This window comes from Leptopilina boulardi, unplaced genomic scaffold, assembly GCF_019393585.1.
Source record: "Leptopilina boulardi isolate dan_hultmark-lab unplaced genomic scaffold, ZJU_Lbou_2.1 LbouV2_392, whole genome shotgun sequence".
Lineage (NCBI taxonomy): Eukaryota > Metazoa > Arthropoda > Insecta > Hymenoptera > Figitidae > Leptopilina > Leptopilina boulardi.
The window spans coordinates 270,044-296,864 of NW_026137965.1; the positions used below are offsets into that span (position 1 = coordinate 270,044).

The following is a 26,821-nucleotide window of genomic DNA, read 5'->3' on the forward strand; positions in this document are numbered from 1 at the left end:
TTTACCTCTATAATGATATTGTATTATTGTATAATGTATATTGTATACGCTAAGGGCATGTAACAAAATTAAATTTTTTTTGTAAATAATTTTAAAAGTCTGAAAATTAACATTGGTTACCAATAATCGCCATATTTATCTCGTTGAACGAACAGTACCTGCTTTAGGCGAATGACTCGAGAAAGCGATAACAGATTACAAATCGGGAATAAATCTTAACTCTGACAAAGTACATAAAAAATAGAATTCTTTTATAACTGATTCAATGTTACGAAACGAACAGAAGTCGTTTATGATTAAAGGTACAGTCCCATGTCGGCGTAAAAGCGTAAATCATGAGAGTGAAAGAGACAAAAAGTATCACTAACTATTGACTAATGTTGTTGCTTATCTTGTAGTCAATTCGTCTATGAAGTATTACAGTACCTAAGTTAAAAATAAATTTATATTTTTATATAAAGTTTTTATCACAAAATGTATTAACTATTTGTATCATAAATTCAGGACTCATTTTTATTAAAATGTTGATAAAATTAGTTTATTATTATTGTTGAAATTTAATTGAATAAATTATGTATGTAAATACACAAATAAATTTGATAATTTAAATTAAATGTTATTTTATTCTACAAATTGTAAAACTAAAATTCACAAGTTTTTTAAGTAAAATTAAAATGAAAGTGAGACCAAAAATGAGCAACGGGTAAGTTGAAAATTCAAGTTGAAAATATAATAAGATTTATTTTACCAAGTTGTACGTTAGATACAATAATAATAATAATAATATTGATACAATATCAATCATTATTCTGTTTGTTTAATCATCACTGTATTAATGTACATTTTTTCCTATTTATACATAAATCTTTCAATTAAGGGAAATAGTTCTTTCTCTGAACAGATGTAAAAACGATTGTTGCAGCGGAAGGACAACATCCCTTAGTTAACAACCTTTACAATATTATGAATGATCAGATCTGACGGAACAAATCCAGTCCTGTATTTTTATCGCATCTATCTGCGCAGTAATACCGATAATTAGCCAAACTCAGAGTGTTTCTAAATTAATATTAATAATAATAAAAAATATCAACGACTCTGATTTATTTTTTTCTCTCATTCGAATCATTTTTGAGCATTCATTAATTTGTCCGAAATAATTCTTGAATAATTATAAAAAATATATTTATGGAACAATAATTTTGAAATTTTTTTTTTTTTCTTAACTTTTAACGATTCTTTGTCTTGATAAACATTAAAATAATCGCAAAGGTATTAAAAATTGTTAAAATTTCCAGAATGTCAATACTCGTTATTCGAGAAATGTTTTGCAATTTTTAAGAACAGCTTTCATCAAAAATTATTTTTCAGTTTCAAAAGGAAAAATTATTTTTGGTAAAATTATTAATTATTCTTTAAAATAGCAATATTTCCAATAAAATAAAATTAACATTCTCGCTTTATGGTAAAATTTTTTTTAATACACTCTTTTCCAAAATAATGCATTCAGTTTTTTTTATCGATTCTTATGCGAAAAAACAAGGTGTCAAGTTTAACAGACGAAAAAAATAACAGAAAAAGACATATAAACTGCGCTATTTTTTGAAATGAACCTATATATATATATATAGGTTCATCATCTATCACTGTACTCGTTTAATTATATAAAATTGAATTAAAATTCATTAAAATCAACTTTTGCGTAAACTATCTGTTAAATATGAAAAATAATAAATTTTTTCTATTAACATTATTTTAAACTATATATAAATAAATTGTTTTTATGAACTAAACCTAATTAAAACTGTTGTGAGATTTTTTCATCAATAGTGCAGTCTAGATATAATTTTCCAAATTCTTTAATATTTTTCTCTTCTTTAAAAAAAAATTAATGCTTCAGGTCACAGATTCAATAATAATATATATATATATATATTTATTTTTCAAAAAAAAGAAAAAAAAACACACATGGCACTCGCAGAATGCGCAAATTGCTAAAGAATGAAATGAAACGAATTTTAATTTCGATCAATTGCTCTATGTGACATTTATAAAAATGATAATATATTGACAAGAAAAAAAATGATCGAAATTTGTATTCTGAATACTGTTCAAGTCGAGGTGCAGTTGGAACAATTTTTATCCTTAAACGAACTAATGTCATAAATATCTAAAAGTTTTAAAATATAAAAATGCTTAAGTTTAAGAAATCATTTTAGAAAAATACAAAAGCTCAAGAAACTTTACACAACAGTTAAGAAATCTTTACAAACTGAAAAATTTTTCGGCATTATTTCTTCAACAGTGTAATAAATTTCTTTTAATAAAAAAAACTGCCAGAAAGCAGTTTTCCTTTTAAACAATATAACAATTAATCTCAATTAGTTCGCGTAAGGATAAAAAACATTTGAAGAGAAATGATAAGAATGATAACTGAAATTCGGTGTTTTGAATTTTCTAATACGTTGGAGGACTGAACCTTTCAAGGTGTTCCTGTCAGAGAGGAAAGACTGCTGCGTCTACGCAGATTTCAAAGGTTCTCGTCGTCTTTAAATATCTCCATGGCAATTTTCATAGAAAATCTTTTAATTAACAAACGCGGAGTATGACCGACGAGTTCCTCTGAATCCAGTTAGCTACAATAAATAAATAAGTAATCAACTGTCAAACTCCGCGTTGCTTCATTTCTTCGTTTAAACAATTATGAAGCATTATGTGTGTTTCCTTTAAAATCCTTCTCCGTAATCGCGATCGCCAACATTGATGCGATCCGGAGCTGATGTCACGCTAAAGCCAAGAATTCTGTTGTCCACTTTGAACATTTTTCCCTTCTTTGGCTTCTTTGATTTGCCCTAAAAAAAACAAAAATATTTTCTTTAATTTTATCATCTATTCATACTAAAAAAAATGGGACAAGTGCAAGTTACACTCGCATTAAAACCGAGGGTTCCGTACCCTTAAACCTAAAATTTGAGGGGGTTAAAGTGTAAAGGCCAATGGAAAAATTCCAATTTTTCTTAAATTTTCCTGAAAGGGAACATGAAAACACATAGATAGACACATATATCGAAAATTATCAGTTTTTCCTTGAAAACGCTAGGATAATCAACTCCAATCGTGCTCACTATACTTTTTTGTAATCTACACGTAAAAATACGTAAAATGGTATAAATTTGAAGCCCTTAAGAAAAAAATTTCCTTCTTTTTTTATTCGAAAAATCCATGATTTTTTCTAAAAATATGAGTTTTCCTTAAAAACAATATGATCATCAACTCCAATCGTGCTCGCTATATTTTTCCTGTAATCTACACGCAAAAATACGCATGTACACAGAAAAAACCTGAATTCAAATTGAGTATAGATTCTATACTCAATTTGATTCGCAACAAAAATGAAACTGGTTGTTTCATTTCGAGTTCTAAGGTAAAAGTATCAAAATGAAACAGGCAAGTTTCATTTTGAGAAAAAGAAAAATGGAAAAATATTGTGAAATAACGAATAATTTTGCACAAAAACATGAAATATAATAATTACAAAGAAGTAAATAACACGCTAGACTTAATATATTTGATTAAAAATTGCTTGTAATCGCGTAATAAAATAATAAAGGAAATATGTTTTTAGGTTAGAAAAATGAAAACATGTGTTTTGACAACAGGAACGGTACTGCCAACTTAAATAATAGCGGTAAATTTAAAAACTTATGAAATTAATTATTATCTACGTAAATAATAATAAATAATTTTTATTTAAAAACTTCTAAATATTCTTACTGGTCAAAATAATCTTTCTGGTGTTGTTGAAATATTAGAAACAATAATTGAAATACAAAATTACTCTGCTTATGATGCCAACTTAGAAATCTGAAATTCCAGCCAATATCATTTTGAATAACATGAAGTTTGTCCCATACTCATTTCGATACCCAAAAGAAAATGAGTTGCAACAAAAATGAATCCAAGTTTTTTCTGTGTATACAAAATATGAACTGTCTTGGTCAAATAGTGTGTGCACTAGGAGGATTAAATACTTTTTTTCAAAATTCATGGTTTTTCCTTGACAACGTTATGATAATGAATTCCTATGAGATTCGCTATATTTTTCCTGTAATCTACACACCAAAATACATATGTGTACCAAATTTCAGCCCTCTAGATAAATTCGTGTGGCCGCTAGGGGGGGGGGTACATGCCTTGCTTCACTAGTCTCATTAATAGGGTTCCCCCTTCGGGTACGGAACCCTAATAATAGGTAGGGTAGACCATCCTACAGTAGATAATTTCAATTTTTCAAAAAGAGAGTTAAAATTTTTAATTCAGTCTCATTGATAGTTTATAGGATTAGTATGAAGTATTTTGACCATGTTTAGTTGATACAATTAACTTATAGAAATGAAAAAAAGCTTATTTACAGCTTCAGCAGAAAATTAGCCTGATATATATTTGTGATTTTTATAAAAAAAAAAATATTTTTGTGGGTCAAAAATCAAAATTTATACTTTGAAAAATAATATATTTCTTTACGAACTGTTAGGTTTCATTATTTATAAATGTGACGCGCTCAGAGGAAAGGTACTTAAGAAGCAAAAAATTGTAGGTTATGTTTATGATTTTTAAAGTAAAAATACACAAAGGGAATCAATCTATCAGGCAGTATAACTTTTAATTAGTTGACAAAAAAAATGTTTCAGACAAAAGTTGTGTTCTTAAAGGGAAATAACCACTTGTGCACTTGAATTTGTCCTAAATGACCTACATTATGTCATTTTAAGGTCAACTCAATTTTTTAAGTGGAACCACCTACTTTCTATGCTAGAAATCGTTAGAGTAGGAGATTCCACGTCCATATCGGGGAAATGAACTTAAGTTAACAAATATGGAAAACCAGAGGGTCGATTATGTAATTCCATTTTCACTTGCAGTTTTTTTAATTTTCATTCCCATTTACACTTTTTTATATTCATTGACACTTTCGCACTTTTTTATTTTCATTACCACTTCTTCTTATTCCCATTTTTTTAAATTTAAATTCACACTTTCATTTTTTCTAATTTCCATCCATTATAATTTAAAGAAGTGGAAATGGATGTGTTAATAGAAATTAGAAAGAATAGAAGTCGAAATGGAAGTGGGAAAGAAAATTTCAAGAATTGATGTAGGAATGAAAATTAAAAAAGTGAAAATGGAAGTGGGAATACAAATTAGAAAAAGTGTAAGTGGGAATGAGAATTAGAAAAAGTTGAAGGGAAAATGGGATTACATAAACGACCCACTAGTTTTCCATCTTTGTTAACTTAAGTTAATTTCCCCGTAGAAATTGACTAAAATTAACCTAGACACCGGTCAGTCAGGTTAATACTGGTATTCCATATTTGTAAGTTGTGGTCAATAATCCCGAAGAAATTGACCAAAAGTGACCTTAACACCTAACACATATTTTGAGAATTCCTGGTTTTCCATCTTCGTTAATTCAGGTTAATTTCCCTCTAGATGTTTGTCAAAACTTACCAAGACACCAGGGGTGCGTTCACGTAACTCTCACTCTCACTCTCACACTCAGTCTCACTCAAATTTGTTACTCTCACATTCACTCAAAATTTTTTAATCTCTTACTATCACTCAAAAATTTTTCAATTTCACTCTCACATTCACTCAAAAACTTTTTACTCTCAATATCATCATTTTAATCCAAAAATATGATAAATTGAAATATATAAAATCTAAATTTCAGGTTTATTAAAAGTATATAGAGTCAATTGAATTTTGTATTATTTATTTAAATTTAAATTTTGTATGAATTATATTTAGTGTGGATTGAAAATTTAATAATTGTATTGTTTTTGAAAAAGTAAAAACTTGAAATTTTGTAGGTATTTAAATGTTGACAAAATGATGCTTAAATTAAAATTTTTTTTAGATTTGTTAACATATATTAACCACTTCACTACGTTCCAATTGTCGTAGAAGGAGAAAGGAGGGGGGATGGGGGTTGGCGCGCGAAGCGCGCAGGGGGCATGGCCCCCTAGTATATATATATATATATATATATATATATATATATTTCTATATTTTAGACATCAGGAAACAAGGATATGACAATAAGAATTCGGTTTTTTGAGGTTATCAATGTTTTTTTGGACGTTGAAGTCGGCAATTTTTAATACGTTTCAACAAATGGCGTTCCACTTTTACTCAATCCTTAGTCAATAAAACTCAGATTATTCATTGAAAAATGTTATTAATATACTTTCTAACTTGTAAAATGTAATAATATAACAACAACAATAATAAAAATATTATTAATATATTACATATTTCATATATGGGTCAAACCACTGAAAATCATCTGAGAGTGGTTGCCGGCTTATTTTTAAAAAATCTAGTTCTAATATTATGTTATTATGTTCTGAGTTTATTGGTGATAATATTATCGTGTAAATTTTATTTTCTTTTAAATTATTATTAATTCAAAGTAGGAGGTTCACGACGTAATTTCGTAACCTTAAATGTGAACTAAGCGTTTCAGTAATTAAGAAATGATCATATCACATTTTGTTATTTGTAAACAAGCTGTTCGTTAATTATCTATTTCATGCCTTGATACTTAATTGATCAATTTTCTGTTATAAGTATGTCAATATCCTCAATGAAATATTTTGTATACTAGGTGCACCGTTCATTTTGCAGATCGATAATGGTCGTGAATTTTTTAATAAAATTATTAAAATTTATCATCCATGTGGCCTAGGATGAAGCTTGTGCACGGTAAACCTCGATATTCTCAGAGTCAAAGTTTGGTGAAAAGATCAAATCAAGATGTTCGTGATATGTTGATGGCATAGATGGATGATAATTCTTTTTTTCAGTGATCAGAAGGACTGCGGTTTATACAAAGTAAAAAACCATTCTCTACATGCAGTGATGAAAACAAGTCCCTACGAGGCCATGTTCGGAACATCACAAAAATAGGACTAACAGATTCTACCCTTCCAGCTGATATATACGCGTCTGTAGAAACAGAAGAAGAACTGAAGCTACTTTTGTCTTCGATAAATATTAATAACGAAGAAAATACCGTAGACGAAAATCGAAATAGGGAAGTTCCACATAATTTAGAAAATGAAGATGGCGATGTAAATTGTAGAAAAAGCGTGATTTGTGAAAAACCTTTGGAGCTCAAAAGAGCTCTGATCGCAATTAATAAGTTCACATCATATGTGGGGTAAAATCTGTGAGAAAAAAAATATCGAAGCTAAAAGTGAATGTGCCAAATTAGGTCAAGAGAAGCAGGCCAAAAAATGATTCAGGGTGCACGGAACAAACAAACTAACTATTTTAGCACCAAACTGCTTATTATCCTTTAATAGTATATAAAAGCATAAAATTGATGCCCACGAAGTACGACATATAGTCTACCTAAAATAGCAAGAGCTTCTTCCTTTTTGGTGGATAAATTCTTGCAACCTGCGTTTTGGCCTATATCGATATATCGATGGTTGGAAAGGGAGGGAGGCGTGGCCAAAACGCAGGTTGCAAGAATTTATCTACCAAAAAGGAAGAAGCTGTTGCTATTTTAGGTAGACTATATGTCGTACTTCGTGGGCATCAATTTTATGCTTTTAAAGTACGTCACTATTACTATAAGAGTATAACCATTATACTTATTTAGTACGGACTTACTTTAAACTAAAAAAACATTATTTCATACTTTAATAGGTAAACGAAATTATATACTATTAAAGGATAAAGCAGTTTGGTGCTAAAATAGTTAGTTTGTTTTTTCCGTGTGGCGAGTGAAAAATGTTTTCGAAATTCCCTGTCTTTTCCATGACCAAAAACAAAATTCCTTGTCTTATAAACCTATACATATTCATTAATCAATTTTCTTTTGAGAATCTTCTAATAATTTGTCTTTCTTTGTCTCTAGTTCTTCCACTTGAAGATTGATGAGTTTTTTTTACACACTAATGTATTTGCCGCTGCCGATTCTTTTCGACGTTTTTTATTGGCTTCCTTAAAACGCGAATATGCGTTTCGAACTGACAGAATCATTTCTTTATTAACATTGAATTCTTCGATTCCGCCGAGACTATTCACTGCATCATAGACGATTCTTCTAGCGACTAAAGTTTCCTCCTTCATATTTTCAATCAAACATTCAACGTTAACAGAAAAGCCGCGTTCGACGTTGGCATTTCCATGAGAAAATACATTTACCATTTGCATCACATTTCTTATGTTTTCACTGGGTGTGAATTCATCAAAAATGATCCAAACGCTGGGTTTTTCTGATAAAATCTTGCAAGTTCTTTTGAACTTTTGGTATCTTACATACATTTTTAAACTCACGTGCAGCTTTTTCAGCGACATTACCGTCAAGCCAATTTTTTCAACCAGAGTTGTTAATAAATCATTTATTCTTTTCTCTCCTAATTTAATGTCAGCCGCTACATTTGGATCGAAACAGGAAATATATTTAGTTAATTTGTACGCTAGAGGAGATCGTTCTTGTAACTTGCTAACGAATTTAATAAGACACTTTCTGCAATCTTGACGAAATTGAAGAATTTCAAGACTAGTGCAACCTTTCACTTTTTTCAAAATAGTTTTAGTGACGATTCCAAGGTTAATCTCTGCAGCTGTTAAAAGATATTTACTGTCACTTAAATCCACGTCGAGTACTGATTTTGCTTTCTTTATGACCTCAGATTTTACAAACCTTTCCATCTGATCACACATAATACTGGTGAGAGCGTTGTACAAAAACGGAGCTAGAGGTAAATCTGTCTGAAACTCAGTCAGAAATGGTTCAAGATCTTGCGACAATGATTTGAAAAATGTTAACTTGGCTGGCAACAAAGAATCGTTGCAGAATTTTATAAGAGTTTTGAAGCTATTACAAGTTGGGGGTTTCGAAGATTTGTTAACTTCACCAGTGTACTTAATAATGTCAGGTAATATTTCTAAAGCCCGCTGTGCGACATTCTCATTATTTAGCCATCGAACTGAACAAAATTTGAGTGGAAAAGAATGACTCTTTGTAATTTCAGTAAACATTTGTCGCCTGGATGGAACATCTTTGAAGAAATTGTAGAGTGCTCTTAAAAATTGTACTAGGTCCCAGCCTGTTTGCTTAAAGCCGCTCTTAAAAGATCCACTTGTAGTGTGAAACCCACAACTACCACTTTCCAACATTTTAGGGTCATTTTTGTCAGGTGCAATATGGCCTTTTACATCTCTAAGGAACTTTAAATTGACATATGGGCCGTCCAAGGAAATTTGTAATATCTTTTTTGTTGTGAGAGGAGATACACCATTTAAAAATGCAATTATTAAATCAGAGGCTCTACAACGCTCCAAAAATACTGAAGTGAGAAATCGCGGTCTAACTTCATCATACTATTTTTTTCCAATAGCGAACATTTATATCCATTTGCTGCTTTTGAGCAATTTTATTGAGCGCTTCATCAAATCCAATTGTAAAAAAATCACATTCCATTACCTCAGTAATCAATTCATTTTTAAAATATGGTGCCAAGCCGAACACAATCGAATAACCAATTTTATCTTGCTGTAATTGCATTTTTCGCGTTATCAAACTATCAGTAAACATCCGAGAGAAAAGTCTAACATCTCGCCCTCCTGAGCGTAATGATTTGTGCGTCATGACACATTCAATGACCCACAATATTTCTGCTTTCGTGATATCATCTTTAATTACAAATCCATCGAGTAGTTTGGCACTATTGACAGTTTTTTCACCTTGCCCTGCAACTATCGCGGAAGACTGAGAAAAAGACGGTAAATTTCCAATTTGTATAATTTGATCTGGAGAATTTATTAAAGCAGAGTTGTTAATTGTCGATGTTAAATTCCTTGAGGAAGCACTGTCAGATTCTTGGTGTTTTTCGAAAAAAAAATTAGACAGCGAAATCACATTAGCTTCAGCATTTATAGATTTTCTGTGCTTGTCATTTTTCATATGACTGGTCAGAGCTCTTCTTCCCATATTACTCAAATTAATTATTTTCGGACACTTGATACATTTTGCTTCAAAAACATTACTTTCAACTTTTGTCAGCCAAGGTTTAAACTCTGGATCAATTAGCTATTGAATTTGAAATGATGTTAATTTACCTTGAGTCATATTTCAAACACTTTAATCCTATAAAATAAGGTAATTTAACTATAGATTTTATTGTAATAGTAAAGTAAGATAAAAATTTCTAATTTTCAAAAAGTAGTTTTTACATCGAACACTATAAATTTTTTTTAAATATTACCTATAAACGATTCATATTTGTATCAAAATCTATAAAATTGACATATTTTCTGGCGTTATGTACCACTTCTAAACTAGGTTATATAATTTCACACACCATATTAACCAATTATTACCTCACTTTAAAAGTAGTAAATTTACCGAAAATGGAAAATTGTTAGATACATTTCCACTTAACATAACCTCATTGAATATTCCAATTTTACAGACTTTGATACAAAATAAACAAAATGTTAGTGAAGTATATTTTTAACCTTTACTTCATTTACCGATTTCTTTAAATATAAAATAAATATATAAACTGCATTTCACTTCACGCTTCACAAATAAAGTTAATAAATATGTAAACACATAAGTGGCAACTAAATTATAATATCTCTATTATCATGTTATTGCTTCAGGTTGTTTAAACTAAAGAACCCATATTGCATAGCACTAAGATTGGAAAACACTGAGTAAAAATTTACATAAAGGCGCTATTGCATGTTTAAGTTTCACATGTTTCGATTTGCATTCGTTGTTTCCTCTCTGATGAAAAAAGAAAAGTGCAACGCACCCTGCGGACGATTTTAGAATCAATGTTTTCTTCAAAGCATGAGTATTTAATCCAATCCCACTACCACTAAAGTTGCTTATTTCATAGCAAATGCAAAATTGTCAAAAAATAGGTTAGCAACGACATTTTAATCACAGTCGCGTAAAAATTCCCTGTCTTTTCCCTGATCATTAAATTTCCCTGTCTATTCCCGGTTTTCCCGGACGCTCGACACCCTGTAATTAGTTTTGTTTTTAGTATAACTCAAAAACAAGAGCAAGTCTGACTATTCTGACTTCGGATTCAGCAGCGAAAAATACTTGGGAATACACTAGTGTAGTGTCTCGGCCAAAATACTTTTTTGTGTTCCTGTGTTATTTCTTCGCTGAATTGAATACTTTGAAGCTATGGAGGTGTCGAGAAGTGAACTTACAATCAGTAGGTAATATGGGTGGATTAATGGATCGATACAGATTCGTAATTTTTAAATTTGTTACTTGGGGGTCGTGCACATAATGCAATTTACACTTGGTTCCATACATTAGCGCCATTTTTTCTATGGATCGTCACAAATCTTTAGACCCCCCCTCCCCCTGTTCGCGTGACGTATTATGTGCACGACCCCTTGGAAGTTATGTACAAAAAAAATTATTTCTTTTTTTGTTTAAATAAAGTCTTTGACATCAAGATGATGTCAAATTAAGCGTCCCAAACTTTGTGAAAAATGTAAAATTTTTAGTGTTTCATTTAAATTACCTTAACTTCCTGGAATTCAGCTGATGTATTTGGATTGACGGCAGGAGCAGGTTTACAAAGATCATCTGCTTGTGCCTGAGGACGCTGTGCCGATCGCCATTTGCTTCGTTTTTCTAAAAACTGTCTCGCGAAATCCATGCAGCATCTATCGTCGCCCAAATAAAGACGCACATATTCTTTAACCTCATATGCAGATTCAATGTCCCGCAGAAATCCAATGAACGTTGGAACTGTAAATAAAAATTATCATTAAATGAATATACCAGAAAAGTTGTTGGTGAGAATAAGACAATTTCGACAGCGAAATTAGAATAATAAATTGAAATGTTGCTTACTATCTACAGAAACTTGTAGTCCACCGAGTGCTTTGTTACACCACTGCGTAAAGTCATCAGGCTTGGCAGTGTTTTGCTCAAAGAGCTTTTTCACGAGTTCCTCCTCCCGTTTATTCTTATTCTTGGTAGCCTTGTTATTAAGCTGTTGAACTTGAGGTTGTGGAACGGGAATCACTTTAATGGGTGCAGCTTTAACAGACTGCTTTGGCGGAGCATTCGACTTGGCGGGAGCGATATCGTCCCAGAAACCGCCTGTATTACTGGCACTGGCCCAAGCTTGACTCCCGGAACTCGTCGAATTGGCCCAAGTCAACGATTGCGAAGCAGTTCCCCAAATGCCAGCATTTTGCAGAGAAATAGTCGGCTCTTTTGGGACAGTTTTCTCCTGCCTCTCGCGCTCTTTGGCGATGCGTTCCTGTTCCTCCTGTTGTATTTGCGCCAAGCTCTTCACCTGTGGCTGCTTATTGGAAGCGGCCGTTTTCTCCGCCCACTTGAACTGCAGACGCTTTGAAGAATCCATTGGCACTGCTTCTTGTGCAGCTTCGAGTGCTTTCTGTTGTGCCACTTGCATTTGCAAAATTTGCTGGAATCGTTGTTGTTCCGCCTTCTTTTCCCGTTCATGTTTTTGAATTTCGGCGAGAGACGAGGCTTGAGCGACTGGCGTCGCCGCTTGAGCCCACGGTGCTTTGCTGCGCTCTTGCAATTTGCGCAGTGCCTCCTGTTCTCGTCGTCTTTGCTCAGCTTTTCGCGCCTGTTCTTCCGCCTCGGCTTTGCGTTGCAATGCCTCTTCCTTCTTTCGTGCTTCCTCTTCTAATCGCCTTTGCTCCTCTTCCAATTTCTTGCGTTTCTCTTCTTCCTTCCTCAATTTCTCTTCTTGTCTTCGAACCTCTTCCTTTCGCTTTTTCTCCTCCTCCAGTCTTTTTTTAATTAATTCCTCTTCTTGCCTTCGTTTCTCCTCTTTCTTTCGCTCTTCTTCTTTACGTTTCTTTTCCTCTCTCTTTCTTAATTCTTCCTCTTTCAACTTTTCCTCTTCAATGCGCTTCCTCTCTTCCTCGATCCTCCTCTCCTCCTCGATTCGCTTCTTTTCTTCCTCGAGTCGTTTAGCCTCTTCTGCTTTTTTCGCTCTCTCTTCTATATGTTGTTTCAGGACCTCATCATTGTGTCGTTTTATCTCTTCTAATAATTTCTTCATATCCTCTTTCTTATCATCTTGTTGTCTAAGTTTTTGCTCTTCCTGTAAATATTTATTAAATTTGGTTATTATTAATTATGTAATTATTCAAAAGACACGTGCAATATATTAGCAACACTATTTTGTTTTTTCAAAAAAATAATTTTTGTGCTAATTTGTATTGCAAACAAGACAATAACAAAACAAAATTCTCTCAACTTGCATAATTTAACACAAATTATTTATTGAAAAATAATAATGTTCCCATACACTAAAACGTCAATCGAGAACAGACGAATATGCAGTGCTGTTCTCGATTGACGTGATTTTTATCGCTCGAAAATAAAAACACTCAGGGCCGTATGAAGTGCCTTACGCAACAATGTGAATTTTATCTAGGGGATTTTCACTAGTGGGGCACTGAATCCACCTTAAATTTAAAAATCACAAGTACGACTTTGGCGTCAGTCATAACCTAAATTCTACCCGCTTCCCCACTTCCCCTCCAGTGTTCCTTTGCTCTGTTTTCGACTGACGTGTTCTCGATTGACGTTTTAGTGTATTTCTAGATCAAAAAATTAGTTCTTAAATTGAATTATTTTGAATAATTCATTGTTAAAAATTTTGAAAATTTGTGTTAGAATTTCTTTTTGTACTATCTAAATTTAAATCAGTTGTATACTTATAGCTGAGAATCAGCGAAATTTCGCTGATTCAAATGTACAGAGTACTTTTTTTTGGACAATTTTATAATTTTAATTTCATGTAAGTTGCATTTTTGTGAGATTAAAAATGTTTTTTAAGTCCTCATTATTATTTTTTCAAAAAAAATTTAACTGCATTAATTAGCACAAAATTAGTAGAGATGGACACAAAAATAATTTTTTTAAAAAGCAAATTCGCATTGCGAATTTCTTGCACTTTCAAAAGATAGGATAAATTTATTGGTTACCTAATTAATTCTCAAAATTTTTTAAACCAAATAGAAGTAAAATAATTTTTTGAATGTGAAACATTTTTTCATAAATTTAATAAGTTTTATAATTTATTTAAATTACTTATTAGGGTCCACCCATAAACTACGATACCAATTTTTCATTATTTTTAGACCCCCTCGTTAAATGTATTTTTATAGACTTTTTGACCCCCTACCCCCCTAAAATAAGTAACGTAGTTTATAAATGGCCCCTTACTTAAAATGTTTGCTTTTTAATTGTTTTCTGCTTAAGCAGTCTTTTCTTTTTCATATGAATTCGCTTATTAATTATTTATCACTGTACTAGAATCGGAAACTTTTTTTTAAATAAACTGCACACCTATCAGATAAACCTAATTCGAGTACGCTGAAAAAATTCAGTAGTATGAGCCGTTTTACTTGATTGATTCAGTTGAAAATGTGAACTAGGAGTTTTTTGTGGTTAGTTATTAAAAATTTGACGTCAGTTAAGAGAAATAAGAAATTATGGATTCAATATAGAGAAGGAATTTTTAAAAATTTATAGGATGCACTTGATAGGTTTACTTGATAGGTTTCAAGATTGTTCAAATTTTCAACTAGCATTATGTGACGTTGATGTCACTTTATTTTATAGTTTACTTTCTAATTAATTCAGTAAAACTCACTAAATTATATCAAAGAACAAACATAGTCACACTTACTAATATTTGTTGCTCAGTCTTAATGTCTTTGCCGTGCATATCCCACAATGAATTGGGCATATGTCCAGGTGGCATTGCAGGTATTGGCCCAACCTAGATAATAAAATTAAAAATTACAAAACTAATTTAGAAAAAAAATTCAAATTAAATTAAAGTCTAGAGTGGGCACAGCAAAATTGTAAACATTAGATTGTATACTTTAAAACTGGTATTAAAGTATATGCCGTTAAATTCTACACAGACTAAATATCGTACAATCAATTAATTATGAAATTGACTTGTTCCGTTTTTAAAAAAATTTGAAAAATTAAAAATAGTTTTCATAACAAAACGAAAAATAATCAAATTAATAATTAATATTAAAAATAAAAAGCATAATTTAAAAAGAGAAGAAAAACAATTAAAAGAATTATAAAAATAAAGTAACCTGTGTCAGCCAATTTTGTGCATTGAATGGAGTGGCAATATGAGGTGGTGGCTGGGGCCAAACGGAATCAACCGGAACTTGCGGATGTCCATTCGCGTGAACGTTCATTTGTTGGTTGTTTCTTTCCTGCATCATCTGCAAAAACCCAAGTGGCGCTGAATGTGCTGAATTTGTCTGATGACCGCTTGCCGCCATGTGATTCTCCAATTGCGTCTTTGTCTAAAAACGAAAAGCGAATATTTTTTTCCCTTATGAAACAACAGCTGAACAAATTTTGGTTTCATTTCCGGAATTCGACTCGAATTACCGACCTGCATTTGATTGAACAATTGCATCACAGGATTTGGCGTTTGCGTTGTCAACGGCGTGACAAATGGATTGTGATTCATTTGCATGTCCGACAATTCCGATTCTTGAATGACATACTGTAGTATTAATTGATTCTGCTCAACTGGGCTCAACGATGCCCAATGTTCCGACTGCGAAAGTTTCGCGATCGCCATTTGCCGAAGAAACACTTGATTTTGCATTACTTGAAGCCTCTGATATTGAAGTAACAACATCGAATCGTCAATCGCTGGTTTTGGTAAATTGCTGCCAGGCATTCCCGGTAATACTGGATTCGGGACGCCAGGAATTTGACCCGATAACTGAAAAATTTCATTTTTTCATCATAATTTTTGAGAAGAAGTATTCAATAAAAATAATTTATACAGAAATCCAGGCATCGGATCGACTTTAGGGCGTTGAAAAAGTCATTTTAGTTGATTTTTTAAATTTTAATAAATTTCATATAATACATATTTTATTTTTATTAACCATTGTTATTAGGTATTAAAAATAAATTTAAATAATTCCTTAATAAGAATAATTACATGGGAATTTATCAAGCAATATTATGCAGGTGATATTTCAAAATTGAACTGAGAAAAATTTTCAAGAATTTCAAAATTTTTTTATTTATAACAAATATGAAAGTAACTTTTTTAAAAAATATTTCAAGCTATGATTTATTTAAATTTCCTATTTATGAATTCGGAATTTTGTCAAAGTATGAAGTTCAAATGGTTTTAAAAAATTACTTTTTTTAAAAATTAGATAGTTTATGAGAAATAGAAGAATTTTTATCTAAAAATTTCTTAAATAATTAAATTTTAGAAAAACTTGATAAACTTAATTGATTAATATTATTGAAAATGATTAATTTAGCGAAGAATTTTAATGTCTTTAAAAATAATTATATTTTGTAAGATTAGCATATTTACTTTTAAAATAATTGAATTACAAGAGATTTTAAATTGAAATTTCTATAAAATTGAATAACTCAAGATTTTTTTTTTACAAATCGCCAACAATAATTGAATATAACCAAATTTTTGATTATATAATTGAATTTTAGAAGAATCACATTAAAATTATCAAAAATAATAATTAACTTGATGAAGAATTTTAAATGATAATTGAGTTTCAAAAGAGCTACAGACCTGATTTTTAGAATTACAAATCAAATTTCAGGAGATTTTGAAATGAAAATTTTGTAAATTTTAATTGATGAAGATTTTTTAAAAATATTTTTAGGTAATAATATTGAATATAGGAAATCATAAGTAAAGTGATTAAAAGAGAAAAAAAAATTTTCTCCATCGCGCTCAAACTTGGGTGATTTGTTACTACAAATGAAATTTAAATTTTGATAAAAATATTTTTTCATTTAGTCCAATATTTTTCGAGGAGGAGGGGGTGAAAGTTTTTCAGTTTTACGGTACACCGCATATTTTTAATACTTTTTTCTTAAGGAGGAATCGGACAGATAGTCTGAACAAAAGTTAGTCCAAATGCGTTATTTCGATTATTGAAATAGAAAACACATATTTTAGTATAATTTTTTTCAGACAAAGTGTGCAGAATTATATTTTAAATAAAATGAGTCATTGAAAATTCAAATTGGATGAAAATTTAAAAAACTTGACATTTCAAAACGATTTTATAATTTGAATTCAAACAGACAATCGTTTCGAAATGTCAATTTTTTAAAATTTTCATCTAATTTCAATTTTCAATGACTCATTTTGTTTAAAATATAATTCTGCACACTTCGTCTGAAAAAAATTATACTCAAATATGTTTTCTATTTCAATAATCGAAATAATGCATTTGGACTAACTTTTGTTCAGACTGTCTGTCCGATTCCTCCTTAAACATTAAAATAAAAAAATTTTCTAAATATCAGTTTTGAAAGTTTTTTTTGATGCTCTTTCGATTGGCAATATGCATTTTTGAAAAACATTTTTTTTTGTAATCGATAGCTGAGGTTTTTCCCTACAAAAATATATAGTTGAAAAAATAGGAATAGAATGTTTAAATATTGAAAAATAGTAAAAAAAATCATTAAAAATAGCCAAAAATGGTAAAAAAAAGCAAAAAATGTTAATCATCAATATTTAAATATTCTAGTTCCACTTTTTTTAAAAACAATTATTTTAATATTTAAGAAAAAAATAAATAATTAGAGAAAAAAGCCATTTTTTCCTCTTTGACCACTTGACGTGATATCCCCCATATTAGAGAATATGTATTTAATTAAAGAATGTTTTAAATAATTAACTTTTAATTTTATTTTGTAGAATAAGTCGAATAACTCATAATGATACATTTTTCAGCGAATTAAAAAAATGTAGATAAATTTGAATTTTAAAATATTGAAAGCAAAAAAATTTCGATAAACTTACTTTTAGTGGGGGAAATAGAGGTCCGGGCTTAAATGGAACTCGACCGCACATATTCATCAAATCTCCGAGTGAAGCGTATCTTTCATCGCAAGTTCTCCTCACGAGTAAACTTGCCGAGAAGTAACCTTGCTTCCACCATTCGGCCATTTCATTGGCCAAAAATGGACCCTGAACTTCACCCTGTGGATCACGGTAAAACCATTTTTCTAAAACACTGGAATTATCCAAATTTGGAATTGAATTTGAATCCGAAGGATTGACGTGTTCGCCTCTGTGGCCACCGTCTTCCGACATCAACTTGGCAACCAGAGCATCCGCTTCCTCATCCATTCTATCCAAATGCTCGTCCATTTTCTGGTTCATTTGATTCAAGACATTTGGAGAATTAATAAAGCCCGTCATTTTTTGGGGAGGCTGTCGACTCATTAGTATCACAGCAGGATCCATATTTAAATTCTCCTCATTGTTCTCCTGGAACTTGTTTTCAATGGGTTTCATGTCCAGTGCTGGATTTCTATCGCCATCGCTTAGTTTTTCACTAGGTGCCTCGGTAGGTAGTGCTTTTCTGGACGGGAAGTTCTCAAGATGAGCTTTAGATTCGGGCGTGGGTGGTGGAGCTTTCAACGTCGCACTGCTATTCCTGGATCTCGGCGGCGAGAGACTTGGTCTCTCTTGACTAACAGGCACGCCGCCTTTATCCTCGAACGGATGCAGCGACTTGGGTCGTTCTTTAGTTACTGCATTGGTGGTCGTTGCCGTTGTTATCGTCGTCGTTGACGTGTACGTTTGGCGAGTGGTCGATTGATCCTGCGTTGTATTTTTATTATTCTGCTTCGACGCATTTCCTTCGGACACTTTGCGCGATTTCGGCTCGTGAGAACCATCTCCAGTTGTACCCCCATCTTCGTCATCGTCGGAATACATTCCTCCATGGAACGCGCCCGAAGCATCGAAACTTCCTCCACTTTCACTTGGATTTTCAGTCGCCCTGTAAAAAGAAACGTTTTCATTTCGCTTTATACAATCGCTAGGAATGTATGATTTTATCGAATTTCTTTTTACAATCTCTGACAAATATTCGCTCTCGGTTCAGGTTTCGTCATCGCACTCGAGGTAAAAAATCCTGCGATCAACAGAGTCGCATTTTTCCACCGAATGCTAAACTATAGCTAAGGTTCTTCATTGATTGCGTTCATTGACTCAAAGTGTTGTCAAATATTGTATTTTCTGAGATTAAGCAATTTGAAATTTACCATTCCGGGAGGTTGTCGTGGTTGTCATGGTGATTAGGATCCCAAGGTCTGCGAGATGGAGGATGATGGGATGCATCATAAGGACCTCTATGATTTCCTCTGTGCTCCCAACGTCCCGTATTTCGATTTTCCTCACCTTCCCCATCAGCTTTGTCCTTATCCAAATATCCACCATCTCGCCAATTACCTTTGCCTAGGAAATGAACTTCAAATTAAATTCATTAAATCAACACGCTAAAATTATTTTAGAAAAATGAATAAAAAAAATAATAAAAATTTAAAAATTAAATTAAAAATTTTCTTATCCAGTCGATAGAGTTACAGATAATTTTAGTTAGTTATTTGAATGAAATACAGATTGGAACAATTTGTTTAATTACTTCAAAAGAAATTAATTTAAATATTCTTTACAATTAAATTGAAAAATTACTTTTATTTACCATGCGTGTGAAGTTGGCCCCCCACTTTTGAAAACTTGAATTTATTTATGCATTTATTTACCTCCCCATTTTTCTCCACGACTATTGGAAGTAACCCTCCAGCCGTCGTCATCCTCACTGCCACCTCGATGACGACGCCAATTACTTTCCATGAGGGAACCTCCACTAGGTCCACGACCTAATTCTTTTCGTGGACTTGTAGAACCATTCCACTCGCCTGGATCCGCAATCCCATTTCTTTCTGACCATCCTCGTTCACTTTGTGATCTTTCGAATGGTCTGCTTCTTGCCTAAATTTTCCATCAAATAGTTTCAATTTTTTTCATAGTCGTAATTTTCAAATTTTTATAAATAAAATACAATAGAAATACAAGGAACAGAATTATAATAATAATTTTAACTTTCATTTCTTTGAGTTTAAATTATTAAACTAGATGTAAGCATTTTGGTCGATTTCATCCACTTTAATGGGTATCAAAGCTTTACACAAATTAATTTATAAGTTATATCTTATATCAATATTAATTTTTCATAAGTTACTTGTAATTATAATGTTAATCAACTAACGTTAATTGACTTTGAAGTGTAGTTAAAGAATAAAATTTAATAATACAAAAAAGTCATTTTAGACCATTTACATTCCAAAAAATTGCAATTTTTAAAGAAATATTACAATTATAAAAATAATTATATTTTAGAAGAGTTAAATGTTTAAAAGTAATTTCAAGTTTTAGCTGGAAAATCTTAAAAATAATTAAATTTTATAAGATTTTTTTGGTAATTTTATTTGTTGATTTTTAAAAAAAATTTAAACAATTATTGAATTTCATAAAATTTTAAATTGAAAAATAGTTTAAGATAATTGAATTTGTGAAGAATTTAATTAAAATTATTGAAAATAATTAATTTCAAAAAGAATTTAAGTTAAAAATTGGTTAAATAATTAAAATAAAGAAGATCTGAAGAAGATCTACTTTGTATACTAAAAAGACGTAGTTTGTTAAAAAATTTTGTAAAAAAAAATGTAGAAAAAAGTCAAGAAAGTCGCATAATTCCAGGCCTATAATATTTGATAAAATGATAAAATTTAACGACAAAGTATAAATAGTCTCACAGAAAAAGGTTGTGTCTCGCTTCTAGTTCCGTCTCCTGATTCCTCGTAACCACGTGAATAGGAAGAAGAGTATAGACCACCTCTTCCGATTCTTCCACGCCCCCCACGATCAACACTACCACCTCTTCCTCGACCAGGCGTGCTTGTTATTCCACCATTCCACAGTCGCTAAAAATACAATTTCAGATTAAAGCAACTTTTTTGTAAGTAAAGTCAAATGATGTGTTGGATATTTCACATACAAGTAATGCGTAATTTGGTAAATAAAACTATCATGTTGGCTTTACTTAAAAATTATAAAAGAAATTTTAATATTATGAAAAAAAAATGAAAGGAAATATATTGCTGCATTGAAAGCCTGGCACAAGGGCTCCAGAATGATGTATTTTTAGACTGCAACCAAGTATGACACACTTCTAAGAGTTTTAAATACAATACGGACACAATTATCAGAAATTAAAATTAAAAATTTTAATTACATTATTAAAAATAAAAATTTATTCAACCCGAACTTTTTTCAATTGACTTACTTTACCAGGGTTACCACAAGAATAAATATTTCCATTTCCTGACATTAAAAAATTTTCCCCGACAAACATTTTTTATTAAATGTAATAAATTATAAAAGAAATCTAATAATTTGAAAATACAAAATCGCCAATTAACATGTAAATTGTATCTATTCAAATTTTTAATCAATGATTAATATTTACACTTTAATAGTTTAAAATTTGAGTGAATTGAACTTTGGTTAATTTGAAACTTAAATCAATAAAAATTTAGGCAAATTAATTTAAATTTAGATAAATAACACAGGTCTACAAAATAAGACTTTTTTTTAGTTGTTGAAGTGGTTTCCAATGTATTTTTGTGTTCTAAACATGCTCCCGGGTTCCAAAGTTGCGTATCACGTCAGGATTTTGAGTAAAGAGGGGATAGAGTCTCCGAAAACAGTGTTTTTAAGACCCATATACATAATATTAAAAAAAAAATTTGAAATTTTAAAAAAGCTGGGGGTTAATACCCCAAAAACCGTGTTTTTAAGGTAAGTGTTTTCAGTATTTTTTTCTCCTTAACCAGATGTGATAGTCTTCTATATAGGCTTAAATTAAAGTTTAAAACGTATATTTTAAGTCCCATATGCGCATAATAAAATTTTGTTTGAAATTTTGAAAAGATGGAGGTAATGACCCGAATAATCTTTTTGGGTTATTTGAATCTAATTTTTTTTTATCTTGCGCATATGAGTCTTAAAGTTTAAGATATAAGCTTTAATTTAAGCCTATATAGAAGTGTCTATCACGTCAGGTTAAGGAGAAAAAAAATACTAAAAACCCTCAAAAACACGGTTTTTAAAGACTTTACCCCCACTTTACTCAAAATCCTGACGTGATACACAATTTTGGAACCCGGGATCGTGTTCAGCACACAGAAATACATTGGAAACCACTTTGATATTTCCAAAAAAAAAAAAAAAAAAAAAAAAATACCTTGTAGACTTGTGTAATTTGAAACTTAAATCAATTAGTCTTTAGATAACTGAGAAAAATAATAATGTAATGTTAACAAAATAATTTGGTGGAGCACTTTTAGTTAAGATTACAAAAATTTAGTTGACATAACAGTAACGAAAGAAGCAATCAATCGAGAAATTTAGTTGGCTGTACCAAAAATTTCGTTCAAGCTTTTGCGTCTGTTAACTGAATAATTTGGTTCTCCAAACCAAACCGTCTGAATGCTCAATTGCGCATGCGCTGTTCTCGTAAATATGGCTTATTTCTCTGTTTACGGATGTCACACGTTAACCATGCTTCGCTCTTCGTGTCGTCCAGTTTTATTCAAGTGTTTTCGGGATTTTTATGTGTTTCAGAAATTCGGTAAAAAAGTGTGTGTAGTGATGCATATCGAACAGAGAGAATAAAGCTTGTTAAAAGAACGGAAGTTTTTCTCCAGCCTGTATACTTTATGAAAATAATTTACACTCTCATTGTCACTAGGATTCTTAGTGTAGTGGTCAGCCTTCTTGATTTGCGTTGCGTAGTCTGAGAGTTCGATCCCCAGCAGTGTTAGGTTTTTCCGCAATAGAAATTAATTTAAGTAGACATTGGGTGGTAGGTAATATAAAGCGAAAAGAATAAAAGAGGATAACAAAAGTGATAAAATTAAGTGAAAAATAAAAAATATAAGTGTGAGCCAAAAAATAATTTGGTTGAGAAAAGAAAAAATTTTTTTTCATTTAACTAAATTTTTTGTTTGCTTAAAAACAATAAGTTAGTTGAGCAAAACAAAAAATTTGGCAGACCGAACAAAATGATTCAACGAAAAAATTTAGTAGCCCGAACCAAACGGATTAGTTGCACATATATCAAATAAAAAATTTGGTTTGGAGAACCAAACTTCAGTAGATGATACCAAACAGTTTTCTCAGTGATAGATTAAAATTTAGTTAATTTTAAATTTCTGTCAATTGAATTAGCATTTGACGTAAAAATTGGTTTTGATCAATAAACATTATAATTAATTAAAAATTGGAAAAATTTAAATTAAAATTGAATCGAAATTTGGATTGATAAAAATTTAAACAAATTTAAATTTGGATAAATTGAATTTTGGATTGATGATTGATTAGAATAAAAATAAATTTAAATTTACATCGTGTACAATTTTAATGAATAAATGAAATGAAATAAAAATTGTCCTAAATAATTTTTAAATCGATGAAAAATTTTGATAAATGCGAACTTGGGTCAATGGAATCTTTTATGGAAATGATTAAAATCTGTATTTTTGTATTCTCTAAATTAATATAATATCAAGAATTTTACGGAAGGAGAATAAAATCAATTAAAAATTCAGTTATATATTACAATCAAGTATATATTGTAGTAAACAAAAAATACTTTTTTTGTATAAAAAATTAAAAAGGGTGTTGTTGATGATTGATGATGAGATATACAAGTGTACTACCCGAAAAAACTTGAGTTTTTGAGCTAGATCAAAAAATTAAACAACATTTTGGTAAAGAAAAAAAATTAATTTTTTTAAAGGTCTAAAGTGGCCTAACCACTTAAATTAATATTTTCACATTATAAATTTAATTATTTTTTGAATATTACAATCGCAAATTAATCGATCTACAGAAAGGTGAAAAAAGTAACAAATTATTAAAATAAATGAAATAGGTGACAAAATTTTAAGTAGGTGATGATAGCCTGTGATTCGTTTTAGAGGCAAAAATTGTTAAAACTTTTTACGTATACAGAAAATATATAATTGAATTTTTCTGTAAATTAGTTCAATTTCCTAACTTTTCCTAACAAAAATGTTTTTCCCTGACTTGTGGCTTCTCTGTTTAATTCACCCTATTCTCATTCTTGTATGTACACATTTTTATTTCTATTTTACTTTTATTTAGTTTATATTTCTCCCTTGTTTCACAAGCAAGCACAAAAATACCGCGAATTTGTTTCTGATTTCACAAATTCCAATTTATTTAAATTTTGTCATACTTAAATGTAAAAATTTTAAGTATGAAAAATAATTTTAAAAAATTGCTTACCAACTCATCCTCTGTCATTTGAATTAAAGCCAATGGTAGTTGGACTTTGTCGGCAAATATAGCTCCGAAACTTGATAATGTTTCAGGCGGTTTATAAGTACGGTCGAAAAGAGCTAACATTTCTTCTCGACCATATCTATGATCAGCTAGCTGATACCGAGGAGCAGTTAGGCTTGTCAAACCACCACCACCACCCCCACCGGCACTGCAATTGTCTCCTGCTAGATTGCGCAACCTGAACACGTAGAACATATATTGCATTGTTTTCATTTTTCAATTCAAATACCCGAGAACTGCCTTTTCAAATTTCTACATTCCTATTATCACGCAAATTTAAATATTTACACTTATTATTTATTTCCATTCAAAAATTTTTATTTTATTCTTTCATGTTTAAAGTTGTCATGTTTTTATATTAATTTGTATTTATTTAAATGGTTAAAAATAAAGTTATTCAATTTCGTTTCATTATTTTTTCAACATTTAAATATATTATAAAAACACTTTCAAATTATCTAAACAAAATTTGTAATTATTTCATTAGTAAGTTTTAGAATTAATTTGTGATTCCTTTTTTGTTATCTATATTCAAATAAGATTATTAGATAAGTTATAACCGATTTAGATAAACAATGGTAAAAAATCAAATATACTATTTAGGTATAAAAATAAATTTCAGCTAAAAATAATTTTTTTTTTCATTTTTGTGTAAACTTTCCTTTCGTATTTTTTTTTTTAAATTTCCTTATCATTTCAAAACTATTTCATTAAAACATTGGTTATATAATCATTCAGTCAAAAATCTTTTAAAGGCTCGTGTGTTGACGATCCTATTACATTAAATTAAATAATAGGATTGAAGACAGCTTTACTCGAAATAAACCGAGCAAATACATGAATTCCCAAGCTACATATAAACAAATTTGACCAAAAATGAAATTAACAAATATATTAGTTTGAATTATTCCGTTAGAAAAAAATACATATTACAATAACCTACCATTCTGGGCCAAACTTCAGGGAATCCGTCATGATGCTCTACTTCTACAACAAAATTATAATTTAAAGTATTATTTAATAATTTTTAAACAATTGGAGTAAGGAAAAAAATTATTTTTACGTTATTACAAAACGCAATTTCATTGGAATCATAAAAAAAAATTTTAAATGATTAACAAAGTAAATAATTTTTCAATCTCTTTCTTTTATTTTTATTATAAATAATTTCGGATATAAAACTCATTTTTAGTTATTAAAAATTATTTTATTACACAAACAGTTTATTTATTTAGCAAATCTGATAAATCTAAATATTATAAAATCGCAATAAACTTTATTCAATACCGACTAAGATTGTGGTTAAATAATGTGATACCATCTGTTAAAATAATGTAAATGCCATAAAATACACTAAAAAGGATTGTTTATTGTTGGGAAAAAATCAATAAAACATGATTTACTTCATACCGAAAAAAGTAAATACAAAAAAAGTGTAACTGAGAAAGAAAATTTTTTTGTAAATATTGTCTGAAACAGTATTACTAAAATGAACATTTTCCATAGAATGGTAAATGGCCATGAAGCAGAAAATTTATCTGCTACAATTTTTAATGGCGAAATGCATATTGTTTGTGAGTAATTAGAAGAACTCCTAAAGAAAGAATAAACAAAAACCCCAACTTTTCTAGACTGTAATTGTGATGATAACTAAAAGCTTTTATTTACGACATGTTTTTTATTAAAGCAATTCCCGTGAGCCAAGGTGGCAGCGTTAACCACACTTTTTTTCGGCAAAAAAACCAAGTTAATTACCTGAACACGATGTATTAAACGACAAAAGAAGTTGATCCAAAAACACTTTGGTTTTAAATAATTTGCGAGCGTAGATACAACGTGAATAAAGTGCAAGAAATATCTTATTTCACTTCAAAATCACTCTACGAACAATACAATACACCAATATGGCTGACAGCTTTTTGGGACAGTCCAGGACAAGCTGGGACATTCACAGAGATGAGATACTATGAGATCGTATAAACAAGTCCGGAATCTTGTAATAGTTCGCGGGGTCTCCGTGTGATACCCGAGGGCGTATATTGGCGAATCAAACCGACAATGGCGCCGTCCTGGTGCATAGCGGAAGGACTAGATTTAGTGGAAACAAAATTTTTAAAATGCATGGAAAAGCGAAAAATTATTTTAATAATTAATTTACTAATAGTTATTTCACTCCATTAGTGAATTAATTATTAAAATAATTTTTCGCTTTTCCATGGATTTTAAAAATTTTGTTCCCACTAAATCTAGTTCTCTTGCTATACACCAGGACGGCACCACTGTCGGTTTGATTCGCCAATACCGAAAACTTGTGAGCGTTTGATGAGAATTTAAAATATTTTTAAAAAATATAAAGAATAAATTAATTTTAAATATATTATATTAAATAATTATAATTTGCAAGCGTGACACATGAGTTAGAAAAGGACAGAGATATATTCGTGTCCTTTTCTATCTCATGCATCTCGTTCGCGAACGACTTTCCTGAATCTATTGTGCGTTGG

General features: G+C 30.5%; 1 protein-coding gene across 2 annotated transcripts; it reads right to left on the reverse strand.

Moving 5' to 3' along the window:
* Positions 1-721: 721 nt before the first annotated feature.
* Positions 722-26,263, reverse strand: LOC127288616 (GRB10-interacting GYF protein 2). 2 transcript variants are annotated; one of them, XM_051316179.1, is made up of 13 exons: positions 26,073-26,263; positions 25,261-25,304; positions 24,261-24,495; positions 20,702-20,869; positions 19,649-19,877; positions 19,148-19,340; positions 17,895-18,882; positions 15,477-15,815; positions 15,166-15,384; positions 14,739-14,831; positions 11,909-13,142; positions 11,574-11,803; positions 722-2,852 (listed from the first exon to the last, which is right to left on the reverse strand). In XM_051316179.1, exons 2-13 carry the CDS (start codon positions 25,290-25,292, stop codon positions 2,727-2,729), a joined length of 4,086 nt encoding a protein of 1,361 aa, XP_051172136.1. In that variant the 5' UTR covers positions 25,293-25,304; positions 26,073-26,263; the 3' UTR covers positions 722-2,726. The 2 variants fall into 2 exon arrangements, with proteins under 2 accessions (XP_051172136.1, XP_051172135.1); XM_051316178.1 differs by having other exon boundaries at positions 19,148-19,352.
* Positions 26,264-26,821: the final 558 nt, after the last annotated feature.